This window comes from Sapajus apella, unplaced genomic scaffold (genome assembly GCF_009761245.1).
Source record: "Sapajus apella isolate SASKATOON/1434 unplaced genomic scaffold, GSC_monkey_1.0 scaffold10, whole genome shotgun sequence".
NCBI lineage: Eukaryota > Metazoa > Chordata > Mammalia > Primates > Cebidae > Sapajus > Sapajus apella.
Window position 1 is genome coordinate 25,917,467 of NW_022436950.1, and position 15,280 is coordinate 25,932,746.

General features: G+C 35.7%; 1 protein-coding gene across 1 annotated transcript in view; it reads right to left on the reverse strand.

The window, feature by feature from the left end:
* Positions 1 to 14,469, reverse strand: part of SPAG16 (sperm associated antigen 16) — an 818,550-nt gene extending 804,081 nt beyond the window's left edge. The window contains exon 1 of the mRNA XM_032277663.1: positions 14,246 to 14,469. Within this exon, the coding sequence (XP_032133554.1) occupies positions 14,246 to 14,268 (23 nt within the window). The 5' untranslated portion in view covers positions 14,269 to 14,469. The remainder of the gene's footprint in view (positions 1 to 14,245) is intronic.
* Between the last annotated feature and the right edge of the window lie 811 nt (positions 14,470 to 15,280).

Genomic DNA, 15,280 nt, shown 5'->3' on the forward strand with positions numbered 1-15,280 from the left:
GTGTGATCTCGGCTCACAGCAACCTCTGCCTCCTAGGTTCAAGGGATTCTCCTGCCACAGCCTCCTGAGTAGCTGGGATTACAGACATGTGCCACCATGTTCAGGTAATTTGGTATTTTTAGTAGAGACAGGATTTCTCCATGTTGGTCAGGCTGGTCTCAAACTCCTGACCTCAGGTGATGCACCACCTCAGCCTCCCAAAGTGCTGGGATTACAGGCATGAGCCACGGCGCCTGGCCCCAAATTGTTTTAAAAGAAATTGTAGAAATCCAGATTTTCCAACAAATTTTCTTTCATTGACTAACTATATTATTTTAAAAAGTAGCCAAGATATGATAATGAAGGTCAAATTTGGGAGAAAAAAATTCATAAAAAAACTATTTTTTTTAATTTACAAAAGGCAGTGGAGAAGATGTTTAAACAATTAGTTACTGAAACCTCAGACAAAATGGTGTTTTTCTAACTTGGTTACATAGAGCCCCCAAATGTCAATATCTACTATGTTATTTGCCTCTAACACAATCTCTTTTATGTTTTAGTCTTCCATAAAGATTTAGCAATGTATAAAGCATATAGACACATGTGAGAGGAAAAACGCAACATCATTTTCTGCCTTCTCTCATTTCTAAAGAAGGTCAAGCTAGTTTACAAAATTTGGAAAAACGCTGTACCACAGTTCTCCAAGAACAGTTACAATGACTACTTACAGAAAAATTTGCAAACAATGTCAAAAATTTGATAAAATATTAAATATTATTTCATATACCTTTGTTTTGGATCCAGTGTTACTTATAATTTTCCAAACTAGGTATAGACTGTTCATGCACTGGCAAGTTGATATGTATTTCATTCCATTTGTAAAGGAGCCTGTTTTTTCCATGGAAAATACATTATTGGCAAAAAATATCTGAAATAGAGCAATTTAATTTATATATCAAAATACTATATATATTTTTCTAAGATACTCTGTGTGGCATATACAGGAGTCATACTTGAAGCAAAATAAAAAATATATAGAAACAATGGCCCAATTTGCTAAAATGACTATAGCTATTAACTAGCCATTAAATAAAAAATGACATAACATTCAATAAATCTTAGTGTGCTTCTTTCACTTTTACATTTCTGTTATAGTTGTATTATCACCTTCTAAAAAATTTAGTGAAATAACACACATGGTACTGCTTCAAAAAATGAGGTTCTGTTGATTATATAATTAGTCACTGGTGCCTATAAAACAGAACTTCCAAATTAAAATGCACACTCTATTTGCAGAATAGTGTTCTCTCCTACCAGAATGTGAGCAGATTGAACCAAAGAGAGTTCCTTCTCTTCCACTGAAAAAAGTAATTTTCAAGCATTATCAGGTATCACCTGTGACCTACTGCAGCTAAATTTGCTTCAATACATTGAACAACATGCCATCCTATGCACACAGTGCCCTTTCTAAAAATATTTCTCTGGCACAAAAAATAACTAGCTGAAGAGCAAAAAATCCTGTTTTTACAGTCACCTGTTTTCCATTTCTATCTTCGTTCTTGCCCCAAACTCTAATCACTATAACTTCTGATGCCACCGAGCTCAACTCTCTCTTTCAGTCCATGACCTCAAAGTCTCACGTTTCATGGCTAAAGCTATCTACTCATCTATCCTCCAATTACAGAATGCTTTTGTGTAAGAATGTATCTGAGATCAATTGTTAAAAGTAACTTTTTTTCCTTATCACACTTGGCTGTTAAAAACTAAAAGGTTATGTATAAAAGTAAGATCCATGATGATGTTAAAAAATAATTTAGTAAGGTTACAGTATAAGGAGAATAAAGTCATATTATTTAAACCATAAAGTTACAAGACTTAGAGAAAGTTTTGGATAGTATCAAAGATACCACATGTAGATTCTTTATCATTCATATTCTTTCCCTTAAAGTACCTATTCTCCCCTTTTACTCTCCAAGAGTAAAAGGTAAGTGTTTATATATTATATTAAATATAATGACATAATTTAGATTAAGCTGACAAGGTTACATTAGGACATTTAAGGATGAGATCCTTCCTCCATTCCATAGTTCACATTTCATAATTAGCCAATGTCTCTGATGACACTCTATGTTGTACTGGGAGAAGAAAAGAGGAACCAACTGAAAATGGCTTACTATAAAAAAAGGAATCTTGGCTGGGCACAGTGGCTCATGCCTGTAATCCCAGCACTTTGGGAGGCTGAGGCAGGTGGATCACGAGTTTAGGATATTAAGACTATCCTGGTCAACATGGCAAAACACTGTCTCTACTAAAATTACAAAAAAGATTAGCCAGGCATGGTGGCACACACCTGTATTCCCAGTTACCCAGGAGGCTGAGGCTGGAGAATTGCTTCAACCTCGGAGATGGAGGATGCAGTGAGCCAAGATTGTACCACTGCACTCCAGCCTGGTGACAGAGTGAGACTCCATCTCAAAAAAATAAAATAAAGGGCTGGGCGCGGTGGCTCACGCCTGTAATCCCAGCACTTTGGGAGGCCAAGGCGGGCGGATCGTGAGGTCAAGAGATCAAGACCGTCCTGGCCAACATGGTGAAACTCCTTCTTTACTAAAATATAAAAATTAGCAGGGCGTAGTGGTGCGCGTCTGTAGTCCCAGCTACTCAGGAGGCTGAAGCAGGAGAATTGCTTGAACCTGGGAGGTGGAGGTTGCAGAGAGCCGAGATCAAGCCACTGCACTCCAGCCTGGCGCCTGGTGACAGAGCAAGACTCTATCTCAAATAAATAAATAAAATAAAAAATAAAAAATGAAATAAAATAAAACGGATTCTTGTGGCTCTTTTAAATGAAAGGGCAAGTTGCCTTTGAATCAAGGCATCAAGTTGATGTGAATCAAACACCCTTGATTCATCTTATCAATCACAGCATCTCTGTCTGGGCCATGCTTCTTCTGGGTATTCCATCTTCAGCTGGCTTCTGTCATCATAGACATACAGTGGCAATCATTCTAAGTAACAGAGCATAGCATCACCAAATCAAGAGAAATAACGAAAGGCTCCTTTTTAGTCACCCTCATCCCAATTTCCCTAGAGCCTTTCGTTAGAGCTACTGGCTCTAACTGCACTGGGAATGAGATGTGAAGACTAGCTTAATCAAATCAAAATCAGCTTGGACCTGAGAGTGAGAGCAATAATTCATGGCTATCAGGGGTAGTTTTCTAAAGAACATTTAGGGCCTTTAAATAGAGAGCTGGGTGCGGTGGCCATACCTGTAATCCTAGCATTTTAGCAGGCTGAGATGGGAGAACTGCGTGAGCCCAGGAGTTCAAGACCAGCCTAAGCAACATAGCCAGACCCTGTCTCTACAAAAAAAATTTAAAAATTAGGTAGGTATGGTGGTGCATACCTGTGGTTCCAGCTCCTTGAGAGGCTAAGGTGGAGAATTACTTGAGCCCAGGAGTTTGTGGCTGCAATGAGCCACTGCACTCCGGGTGGGGCCAAGAGTGAAACTTTATCTCAAAAAAATGAATAACTAGAGTATAAAAGGTTGCCAGTACTAATAGCAGATGTTCAGTAGAAGAGATGCCAGATACTATTAATAGGCCTAATTATATCATGGTTATTAGTAACTATAAAGAGCTATAGAGTTGCTCAACAAATAATTAAACTCTCTGTGTCTCTGGGTTTTAACTTGTAAGACTGGGTAATATTTACATTTCAATGTAAAAAAACCTTTAAAAAGTAAACTTGAATTAGAAGGGATCTTATTAGCAAAATAGGAAGAAATCCATGAAGGAAGTACAGACTTACTTAATTACAAAAGTCTGATTTCTAAATAGTAAAAAAAACTCAAAACAATGATAGGCTGGGAGATATATCTGCAAAACTTCTGGCATGTAAAGTAATGTCTGACAAGCAGTGCCTATAAATTTGTATTAAAATGACTAATTTAAAAAATTGTAAGTAGGAATATGAATAAGATTTTCACAGAAGAGAAATTATACATCATCCATATACTTGTCTAACGATAATCTATCTTACTATTAGTAAGAGAAAAACAAGTTAAGGCAACAATGAGATGACTTTTTAATTCTTCTGAGTAGAGAAAATTTGTAAAGAATAACATGCACTCAGGCAAGGATTAAAAAGATAACACTCAGCCAGGTGTGGTGGCTCACGCCTGTAATCCCAGCACTTTGGGAGGCCGAGGTGGGCAGATCACCAGGCCAGGAGTTTGAGACCAGCCTGGCCAATATGGTGAAACCTGTTTCTATTAAAAATACAAAAATTAGCTGGGCGTGGTGATGGGCACCTGTACTCCCAGCTACTCAGGAGGCTGAGGTAGGAGAATTGCTTGAACCCGGGAGGCAGAGGTTGTAGTGGGCTGAGATCACACCACTGCACTCCAGTCTGGGCAACAGCAAGATTCTGTCTACAAAAAAAAAAAAAAAAGATAGCATTCTATCCATTGTTGTTGGGGTTGTGAATCACAACAATCTTTTGGGAAATAATCTACCAATACCAACTGTAATCAAATCTTAGATATACTTTCCCATAGAATCACATAATACAATATTTAATGGGGAGAAAAAGTGTTATCTTTTCTTTGCCCATAGCTAGATTCATGGCTGAGGCACCTACAACAAAAGACAAATTATCAAGATAAAAGCACACAAATTTAAGTTTTACATGACACAGAAGGCTTTAGAAATGAAGATCCAAAGAAATAAGGTAATCTATATATTATTCTTAGTTTGACAAATAAGTGGATAATTGTGGAGAAGTATGATGGACAAAGGAGGCATGATCTAATGGTAATAAACTAATGGGGGAATGCCATAGACCTGTTTGTGTAGTTTCTTCTTTGTCTCCTGCATCTTCAGGGATAAGGATATTCCTCTCTGGGTACAGGGTAAGCATCTCTGTAATAAGGAGCTTAAGACCTGCTTCAGGGAAAGGTCAACTAGATTTTAAAGCTTGCTTCAGGGAGAAAGGGGTGAGGGAAAGGTGAGAGTGACCTTTCTACTTCTACTGTTTTCTCAAATGGTGAGGTACCATATTTTAGGTAATAGTATGTTTTGAATTCCATCAGTATTTAAATAAACAATATTAATATCCTGATATTTACGTATAATCACCATCACTAGGACAACTGTGCTTTTTGTTTTGATGTCATAGGTGATCACAATGTCATCTTGATCATGATACAAAATTGCTGTTGAGGAATACCACGGGAGAATTAGGAGGGATTACCTCATCTCTAATATTTATTGCTTTGGATAACAAAATAAACATGTTACTGAAAAGTTGCACATACAATTATAGATGTTTAAGTCAAATCATTGTAAAGGCACATCAAAACTGATTATAAGAAAAGAACATTAAAGATAAAGCATTTATAAATGAAACACAATGAGAATTACTTTTTTTATTTAGATATCTATATGAAGATATCATTTTTAATGAATCTGATCTGTAACCTATTTTGCTTTGCCAGCATAAAATATCAAGGAGAGTGCACTTATTTTAGATCAAATGAAAATTAAGGAGAATTGTCAATTGTTAAGTAAATTTTCTTTTTAAAAGAGTTTTACTAAGACCAGGTCAGGCACGGTGGCTCACGCCTGTAATCCTAGCACTTTAGGAGGCTGAAGCAGGTAGATCATAAAGTCAGAAGTTCGAGAGCAGCCTGACCAACATGGTGAAACCTCATCTATATTAAAAATACCAAAAATTAGCTGGGCAGGGTGTTGGGCACCTGTAGTCCCAGTCACTCAGGAGGCTGAGGCAGGAGAATCGCTTGAATCCAGAAGGTTGAGGTTGCAGTGAGCTGAGACTGCATCACTGCACTCTAGCCTGGGTGACAGAGCAAGACTCCATCTCAAAAAATACATTAGAAGTAACTGCTGTTGTAAGACAGGAAAGAAAATGTCTTGCTACCAAGCTGCTGAGACCTGAAAATACATACCCTATCTGAGCAACTGGCTTTCTGCAGAGAGAGCAATAATATAGCTGCCATTACTCTTTGAAATCAGACCCCATTTTCTGCATCAGCCCTGCTCAAATCCAGAATTTCTCTTAAAACCAAAGAATCCCTTATTGAGGGAATATATTCTCTTCTCAAGTCCACAAGGGAGCGTTGTTTCAAAAGCAAGAACTTCCCAGCAACATGCCCAACCCACTTTCTATCATGTCTCATTCTGGGAGCTTAGAGCCTTTAACTTTCTCAAGTGCTCAGGAAGATAGACTGCCCAGGTGAGCTCCTTTTGTTTAGAAAAGCCCCCGAGACTGTGGGCCAAATAACAAATCAGATGTCAGAAATCAAAGATCAATCACTCCAGTGGAAGTGTAAAGGAGCTCCTTTCATAGGACAGAAAACTGGAATGGGATGGGATTATCTCCCAGGTTAAAAGTCCCCTTCTCCCACATCTGTGCAGACTCCATTTCTGGATCCCCTCTCACCACAGCATGAGAGCTTGCTCTATCTTTTTCTGCTTTTTCTCTCTCTCTGCATAAATAAATCACTTTCTACAAAACTCTTTGGGGTCCAATATTAACTTAAAGGAGCTCACTGCACCTGGCGGGGTCTTCTCCCCCATTATTGGGTGAGTGAGGTACCAAGGGCCTGGAAGAACACATCCTATCTGGGAGCGACCTGAGCCCATCCTCTGCAATCTGGTCACATTATTATATTACAAAAGCTATAAAGAGATGAATGTATACAATAAACAAACTGAAAGTGTGCTCAAGTGAAAAGGATCTAGAGAGATATTGTAGAAGAAAGTGCAATGTTAAATAGCTAATTCAATATATATATTATAAATAACTTTAAGATAAAAATACTCTAAAATTTACACAACAGAACACTGATTCAGCTACTCTGTTATCTTAACACAATGCAGGTTCTTAAAATTGCCTTATGCTGAGAAACACTTAAATGGGCTTTTATAATAAAATACACAAGAAATTACCTAAGAAACTGTTATAAATTTTCCTGAGCTATATTAATAGTTCTTACTAAAGGAATGGCATAAAACTCTGGTCATCCATGTAAATATAGATAGACAGACAGATAGATAGATAGATAGATAGATACAGATACAGATATTACAAGAAAAAAACAAAGCCGATATTTGTTACCTTAATATTTTATAAAAAATTAAAATCTTTACAATAATATCAGCAGAAAAAAAATAGATGCCTTTTTCGTCTGTCCCCATATTAATGAAGGGAAACTCTTGCAACCTTAACTCTTTATCCCTGAGTCATTTTACACTCGATTTTAGCCAAAAGGTCTAGAAGCGATGCCCTGAGTCATTCTGATTTCATCCAAGTAGCATTTTCAACAACAACAACAACAAAATAAAAAACTGTGTCTTAAGTCCTAGAATTTATTTGTAGTTCATAAAATGGGGATCTACTATATTGTTAATGAGATGCTTGCATCATTTAAGAATTTTTAATATTTATAATAAAGTGGAAAATGTAAGAAAATATTTAAAATGATCTTAATACAAAGTTTACTTGTTATATGGCCAATGTAATTTCAAAGGATAGCCACCTTAGCACCTTAGCTGTTGTCACGTGACATTAATTTATAAAGCAGTTTGCCCACACTTTAAACAGTTTCTTGTTACTTGCCTTGCACTGGCAACTGCTATCATGTCTGAAACACATAATCATTATTGAAATTCTATCTTTGAGATCCTATGCTCTTTTCAATAAAGAAAACATGATTTGTGAATTACTATGACATTATGAAGATATGTATAGATGAAAATGGCAGATTACAGTGGTCATATTTGGGGCACTTCTCTGCAATCAGCCTCTTTTTTCACTAAGTGTTTTTTTTTTTTTTTTGAATGTTTTAAAACAAATACTCTTCATTTCTCTGCCACAACTTATTGGAGCAGAGGTGGATATTTGACCATACAGAGTTACATTATAATAATCAAGCTCCATAAGTTTTAGTTATTGCAAGCAGAGGAATTCCCTCCTAAGAGGAGGCTGGATGGAGCAAACATAAAAGGCAGGATGAAGCAGAGAGATAGTAACCCCAGGAACAGAGCAAGAGGGCAAGAGTCATAATTTCTTTTTCTAATGGTTTTCAGTATATCAGCAGCCTCAGCATGTGTCTCCAGAATACCCAGTTGGACTTCATTTCTGCAACATGTTGCATTCTCAAATAATTGAGCAACTTTGAATGAGTTACTGTTTCTTGGAATCAAAGTACCTTGAATAAAATAAAAGTAATTAAAGTATGCTTGGTAAATATTTTCATGACTAACATCAGAATAATATAAAGAGAAAAATACGATTATTACAACTACCAGAATTCTCTTACGTGTCAGGATTGGATCCTCCTGGTCCACCACTATTTTTTAGAAGTTCCAAAGCAGACTTTGGAATAGGTAATGTATTTGAGCAGAAATAAACAGTTGATGGTCTCATCAGGAAAGGGAGTGAAGGGCATTAGGAAATGGGGATGGAAAAACATCATAAAGCCTTACCTGAGCAAGAGCAGCTGTCAAGTACAAATTGCACAGATCCCAAAAGGGAACGTAAGTTGTGGTGTGAGAAATAAGCATCTGCCAAACAAGGTCCAATTTGAACTCAAGGGTAAGATGAAACAGGAAGTAGATAATGATGTTCAAGTCAGGCAGAGCTATTTAGGCCAAGGATGCACTTCTGGTTATCTAGGCTTATGTTACTATAGAACATTTTCCTTTTAAATTTAATTCTGTTTTTGTTTTTGTTTTTTTTTCATAAAGAGTACATGATGTTGATTCCTCTATTAAAATGTACCCTTTATTGATTGAACTAATTACGTATTTATAAAAGAAAGAGAAAGAGAAAAATGAAATCTTGTGGGTTGTTTTTAAGTTCAAGGGTACAAGTGCCCCAAAATAATCATGACAATTAACACACACGTGGTAAAATAATCTATACAACAAACCCCTACTACACAAGTTTACCTAGTTAACCTATGAAAACTTGTGTAATGGGGTTTGTTGTACAGATGATTTTGCTACCCATGTATTAAGCCTAGTACCCATTAGTTTTTTTTCCTGATCCTCTACTTCCACCCACCCTCCACCCTCCAAAAGGCCCCAGTGTGTGTTGTTTCCTTCTGTCGCTATGTGTTCTTATCATTTAGCTCCCACTTCTAAGTGATAACATGCAGTATTTGGTTTTCTGTTCATGTGTTAGTTTGCTAAGGATGATGGCCTCCAGCTCCAACCATGTTCCTGCAAAGGACATGATCTCATTCTTTTTTATGGCTGCATAGTATTTCATGCTGTATATGTACCACATGTTCTTTAACCAGTCTATCATTGATGGAAATTTGGGTTGATTCCATGTCTTTGTTGTGAATAGTGCCGCAATGTACATATGTGTGCATGTAACTTTATAACAGAATGATTTATATTCCTTCGGGTATATGTTCAGTAATGGGATTGCTCGGTCAAATCCTTAGGTCTTTAAGGAATTGCCACACTATCTTCCACAATGACTGAATCCTAAGCAAAAAGAACAAAGCTGGAGGCATCACACTACCTGACTTCAAACCACATTACAGGGTTACCATAACCAAAACAGCATAGTACTGGTACCAAAGCAGACCCATAGACCAATTGAACAGAATAGAGAACCCAGAAATAAGACCACGCACCTACAACTATCTGATTTTTGACAAATCTGACAGAAACAAGCAACAGGGAAAGGACTCCCTTTCAATAAATAATACTGGAATGACTGGACAGCCATATGTAGAAGACTGAAACAGGACCCCTTCCTTATACCATATACAAAAATTAACTCATGATGTATTAACGTCTTAAAGGTAAAACCCAAAACTACGAAAACCTGGAAAATAACCTAGGCAACACCATTCAAGACAATCATGTGTTTTTTTTTAAACTTTGAGGAAATGGATTTCCAAACAAAAAGCAAAGAAACTTAAAATGTAGTATGAAAAACATAGGAATCAATTAAATAAACTTACAGATCTGTGGCATATACCTATTATCAGAAATTTCATTTTACAATACAAGAATGATTTGTGAGACACACAAAAAAACAGAGACTGGTAAAATGAGTACATTTCTATGATAATAGTCCTACAATTGAGCTGTATGCATTGCAGTGTATTGACTAATAGACATAAATGATAATGTTGATATGAATTGCTGAACAACTCATTCAATGAACAACTGAATGAATAAAAATATAACATGGAATTATACTGAAATCAAGCAATTAGAAATTGGCATGACATTTCATAGATCAATAATATGTCAATGTCTTTATTAAACAACCTGAACTTACAGTGGAAGTCACTGCAGAAAAGGGATACACAAAACCATTTTAAACAAACCTCCTTTTGAAACTATAATTGATGATTACCAATATAAGGCTTGACATTTAATTAATTAATATGGGAAGAAAACAACATATCTCAAATAAATAAAAAAGTCAAGAAAAATATAAATTAAATCAATAAATAACCTTTAATTTTAAAAATACTAGACTATCATTTAATTGCTTTTAAGGTTATTTCAAGGTAACATAATTATGCCAAAACAAAACAAAATCCTGTAAAAGTATAAAGTATTGCTGTGAGCTGTTTTAAGAAAATAAAAATTCACAAGTAATATCTTGTTATATAACTAATACAATCAACTCTGAATATAAGTATTGGTACTCAGTTTCCTGAGGAGTAAATACTCTTATCAGATATTCAGCTAGTCTCATCTCCTCACTAACTTTACAGATAAGCATTTACATAACTAAAGACTTTAGTGATACTAGTAGCATTGTGTTGATGAATAATGTTTCAGCGAGTTTTAGTTTGTGGGAAAAGCAAGAAAAAACTTTGCACCAGTTAGGTGCAATGCAAAAAGATTTCAGAACAAATAAGAAATAGATGAAAGGGAAAATAAAGAATACAGGGTATGGATAGAAATTGACCATACATTGACCTCAGTGATCAAATGGGAAGGCAAACTGCAGAAACATTATTATGGTTATGTGTGTATAACATATACACAATTTATACACACACACACACACACACACACACAGATGTGTGTTTATAGAGCTGTTAAATAGATACTGTCCCATGTTGCACACTGCATCTTTGCCTACTTCACAACTGACCAAGAGAAAAATAAAGATGACCAGGTATAGCTCACATATATACATATATGTCTGGTGATTGTAAGAGTTACAACTACCGTAAGGGTGAGGGATTAACATGAACTTAATTAGTACAGTTTAACATTATCTAGCAGCATGAGAACATATTCATGTGTAACAGAAGGTGCTCATTTCAGAATATCCTTCTTGGCACATGGGATTTTCCTTCCTGCCCAATACCATGTTTAGCTCCTTAAATGCCAATAACTCTAGCACCACAGATTTTCTTATCAAGGTTACTCTGATGTAGAGTGCTCCTTGTCTCCTTGAAAGCTTGGCTTTGTCCTTTACTCCTTAATTTCCTATAACCAGTGACCACAAATAGCCACCAGTTATTTGTGATGAATTTGGAGATGAATAAGTTCATATGGAACATCAAGAAAACAGTCATGGAAAGTAATCCAGGCAAAAATTTGATTGTAAATGGTAGCAGCAGGGCTGACAAAAAATTAGATAAATAAGATTAGATAGTTTTTCTACAAAGTACTATGGTGAAAGGAAAGAGTGATAGCATATAACCTACAAGCAGAGAAAATTAATAAACTTGCTGAAATTCAGTTTTACTTGATAAACATGTCAGAACATAAAATTATTTATTTGTTTCTCAAATTAGGATCCCAGTACTAGCAGCTTAGGCATCACCAGACAACTTATTAGAAATGTATTAATATAATCACAGACCTAACCTCCTTCCTACAAAATCTGAATCTGATTTTTAACAAGATCCCCAGGGGACATGTATGAACATTAAAGTTTGATTCACACTGCTTTAGATTACCCTAAACTTTTGAGTTTTATGTATTTCATAAATATCATCATGTTATTACCCAAATTACTTATTCAAAGCCTCTGGGAGTGCTTAGAAAATTATCAAATCCTTTTTATACAAGCAAAACAAATGTTCACAGAAATTTATGACAAAATTAAGATAATTCCAAACTCTGAAAATAGAAGAAATCATAAACTTACCAGTTACTTGGAAAAATTTAAGAAATATATAAAAATATGTACAAAATATGTATTAAAAGGAAATTCCTACAGCAATTAGAGCAGTAAGAAACAGATAGTGCAATATTTCAAGAGAATTCTATACAGGCAGAAAATTAATGGCTGAGCTTTTAGTGCTGAAAAATAGCTACTGTTTACCAAAATGCAATAATATTTAGAATGCAAACAATAGAGATCAATCACATGTACCAATCATCTAGAGATTAATGCAATTTTGGTGAAAGTTTTATTTTTGTTTTCATTTTAAATAATAGCATCCTGTTGAATAACAGATGTCAAAAATTACCACAGGGAAATAAAAATGATTGTTCCAGGTAATCAGAATTAATTAAGGATTAAATACTGAAATGTGAGTTGATTAGAATCTGTTGATTAGAAATGAGCATCCAACTTTGTCTCTGGAGTTTCTGGTCACTCTGTATTTCTGTTTGCATCTGACTCTCCTAATCAGAAGATTTAAACAGCACTTGCAGTGGCTCAGGATTAGCCAGAAGGATGAAAATTACATTATCAGCAATTAATTATATAAGGATTATTTAAAACTGTTGGCCAACTATGAAAAATAGTTTGTTAAGAAAATTAAGTGCTGGCCGGGCGCGGTGGCTCAAGCCTGTAATCCCAGCACTTTGGTAGGCCGAGGCGGGTGGATCACGAGGTCAAGAGATCAAGACCATCCTGGTCAACATGGTGAAACCCCGTCTCTACTAAAAATTAGCTGGGCATGGTGGTGCGTGCCTGTAGTCCCAGCTACTCAGGAGGCTGAGGCAGGAGAATTGCCTGAACCCAGGAGGCGGAGGTTGCGGTAAGCCGAGATCACAGAATTGCACTCCAACCTGGGTAACATGAGTGAAACTCCATCCCAAAAAAATAAATAAATAAATAAAATAAAATAAATAAAAAAAAAAAAGAAAAAGAAAATTAAGTGCTAGAGTCAAAAGATGTGTTCAGAAAATTTAAAAAGTGATTCTTATATATGATTTCACAATCTATTAGAATATAACAGTGTGTACTATTAACTACATAAATAAAATCTGGTAACTAAATCAGGAAAGGCAAGCTGAATATTTTCAAATCTTATACTACGGGAAAGGGCAGTTTTCTTAAGTTACGAATGTGTCATTATATACCATCACCAAAAGGACTATTTATGTTGGCTTTGAATTAGATTGTTATGCAGATGTTGCAAAAATAATTAAAAATTCTAATTGATTTTTAGTCAACATAGGGTATAACAGATGTTGTACAGTGAGCTTAGGCCATTATTCCATGGTCAGAAATTACTGTGAAGTATAGCAATTTACTTACAATAAAATAATAGCTATGAAATTTAAAGTTGTCTGCTCTCAATACTTGGCTGGATTTTTAAAGTAATTAAAAGATCCCTTTTCCTCAAAATGTATTTTTTCTTAAAGATTAAAGAATAAAAAATTTGAAGGGGGTGAGAGAAAAAACTTGACCCTTAGACGAAGAGATACATGGGTTTTTCTTTTTTCCTTCTGAATGTTTTATCTGGTAACGTTAAAATCTCCTTAAAGAAATATTAATTATATAACATTTTTAATACTTCTGATTCTAAGAGGCTTTGGACTCTGTTCAATTTTTACTCCTGCTAGCATCCTTTGCAATTTCACAATCCAATTTGGATAATTCCTCCAACTACCTAAGCACATAGTTTCTTGTTTAATCGCCTTCTCTTTCACTCCAGCAAACCACTGACTTTGCCGTGCTCTGAAGTTTATCATTACCAACTTTTGAACTGTTCAGCTGGAAAAACTAGCTTTTGGTTCACAACCTCCTGCATCTGGTCACCATGACCTACAGTTTAAAAGCCATTCCCATTCTCCTGGGCTAATGAATCCTCTCCTGCTTTCACTCCTTTTCCAACCCAGTATGAACCTCATAATCATTCAACCCTCAGCAGGACTGGCATTTTCTTCCCCTGTCTTCTATTCTACCAGAAAGTCTCCAACAATCCTTATCATTGCTTTGAATCATCAGTATGTCCTGTTTTGCTTCTGGCATTCAGTTGGGGTATCAGACAAACTATTTTAAAGGCCCCTACCTTATCCAAAACGGGTCTTCCATCCTTCCGAGGCCTGGGCTATTACTAGCTGATTCTTAACTCCTAGCCGTTCAGGGTCTCAACTGAAAGCCAGGGAGTTTGTCTCTTGGCAGGCCTTATTTCTAAGTTTTGCTTCCTGACCATCTCAGCCTGTCAGCTTCCGCTTCCTGCTCAGGCACTCAGCGTTTCAACAGCTGCTTTGGAATTAAACACACTAAGGGGAAAAGCAGCTTCAGCTGGCAGTATCATCTATTTAGGTGTTTTCCCTTCTTTCCAGATCTTGACTCCCACAAATCTCACTTGAATATCTCTCGCATGCTTCATAACAAGTGATATTTTATATTTTGCTTAGGTGTCCTGTCTCAGTGGAAGAATTGCTTAGAAATAAGTTGTTTGCATTGCTGGCAGCAGAAGTCTATATTGAGTTTATATTTACTTGTGGACTGTGTCTCCCACTAGAATATAAGAACCCTGAAGAAAATGGCTCTTTCTTCTGTTCATTAATGTCTCCGGTGTTCTTATAATAGAGACTGTAATGTAGTATTCAATATATATTCTATGTGGAATGAAATGAACATGCAACAGAAAATAAAACTGAAGAGAAGGTAAACAAATTAATAGAACTAGTTGGCAGTAATGCTAGGGGTGGACCTAGGTCTAGTGTTCTTACTATAGAAAATAACACTGACACATCTTATTTGAGTAACCCTTCTCAAGAAAATTATTATTGAATTTGTTTAAAATAAACATTTTAATATTAATGACTATAGAACAACCAATACGTTTTTCAATTTTTACAGATTAAAATTCATTTTTGTGATAATAATATTTTCATGTGATGTAATTAAGTGTGCAGGCTCCAGGGCCAGACTACAGAATTTAATCTTGGCTCTGTCATTTAGTAGCTGTTCCACCTGGGGGCAAGTCTCTTAATTGTTTTACGTTCAGGTTCCTTATCTACAACATGTAGTTGATAGAGTTAATAGTGGTATAAAACTCACAGGATTCTTGTACATATTAATGAATTTAATGAAT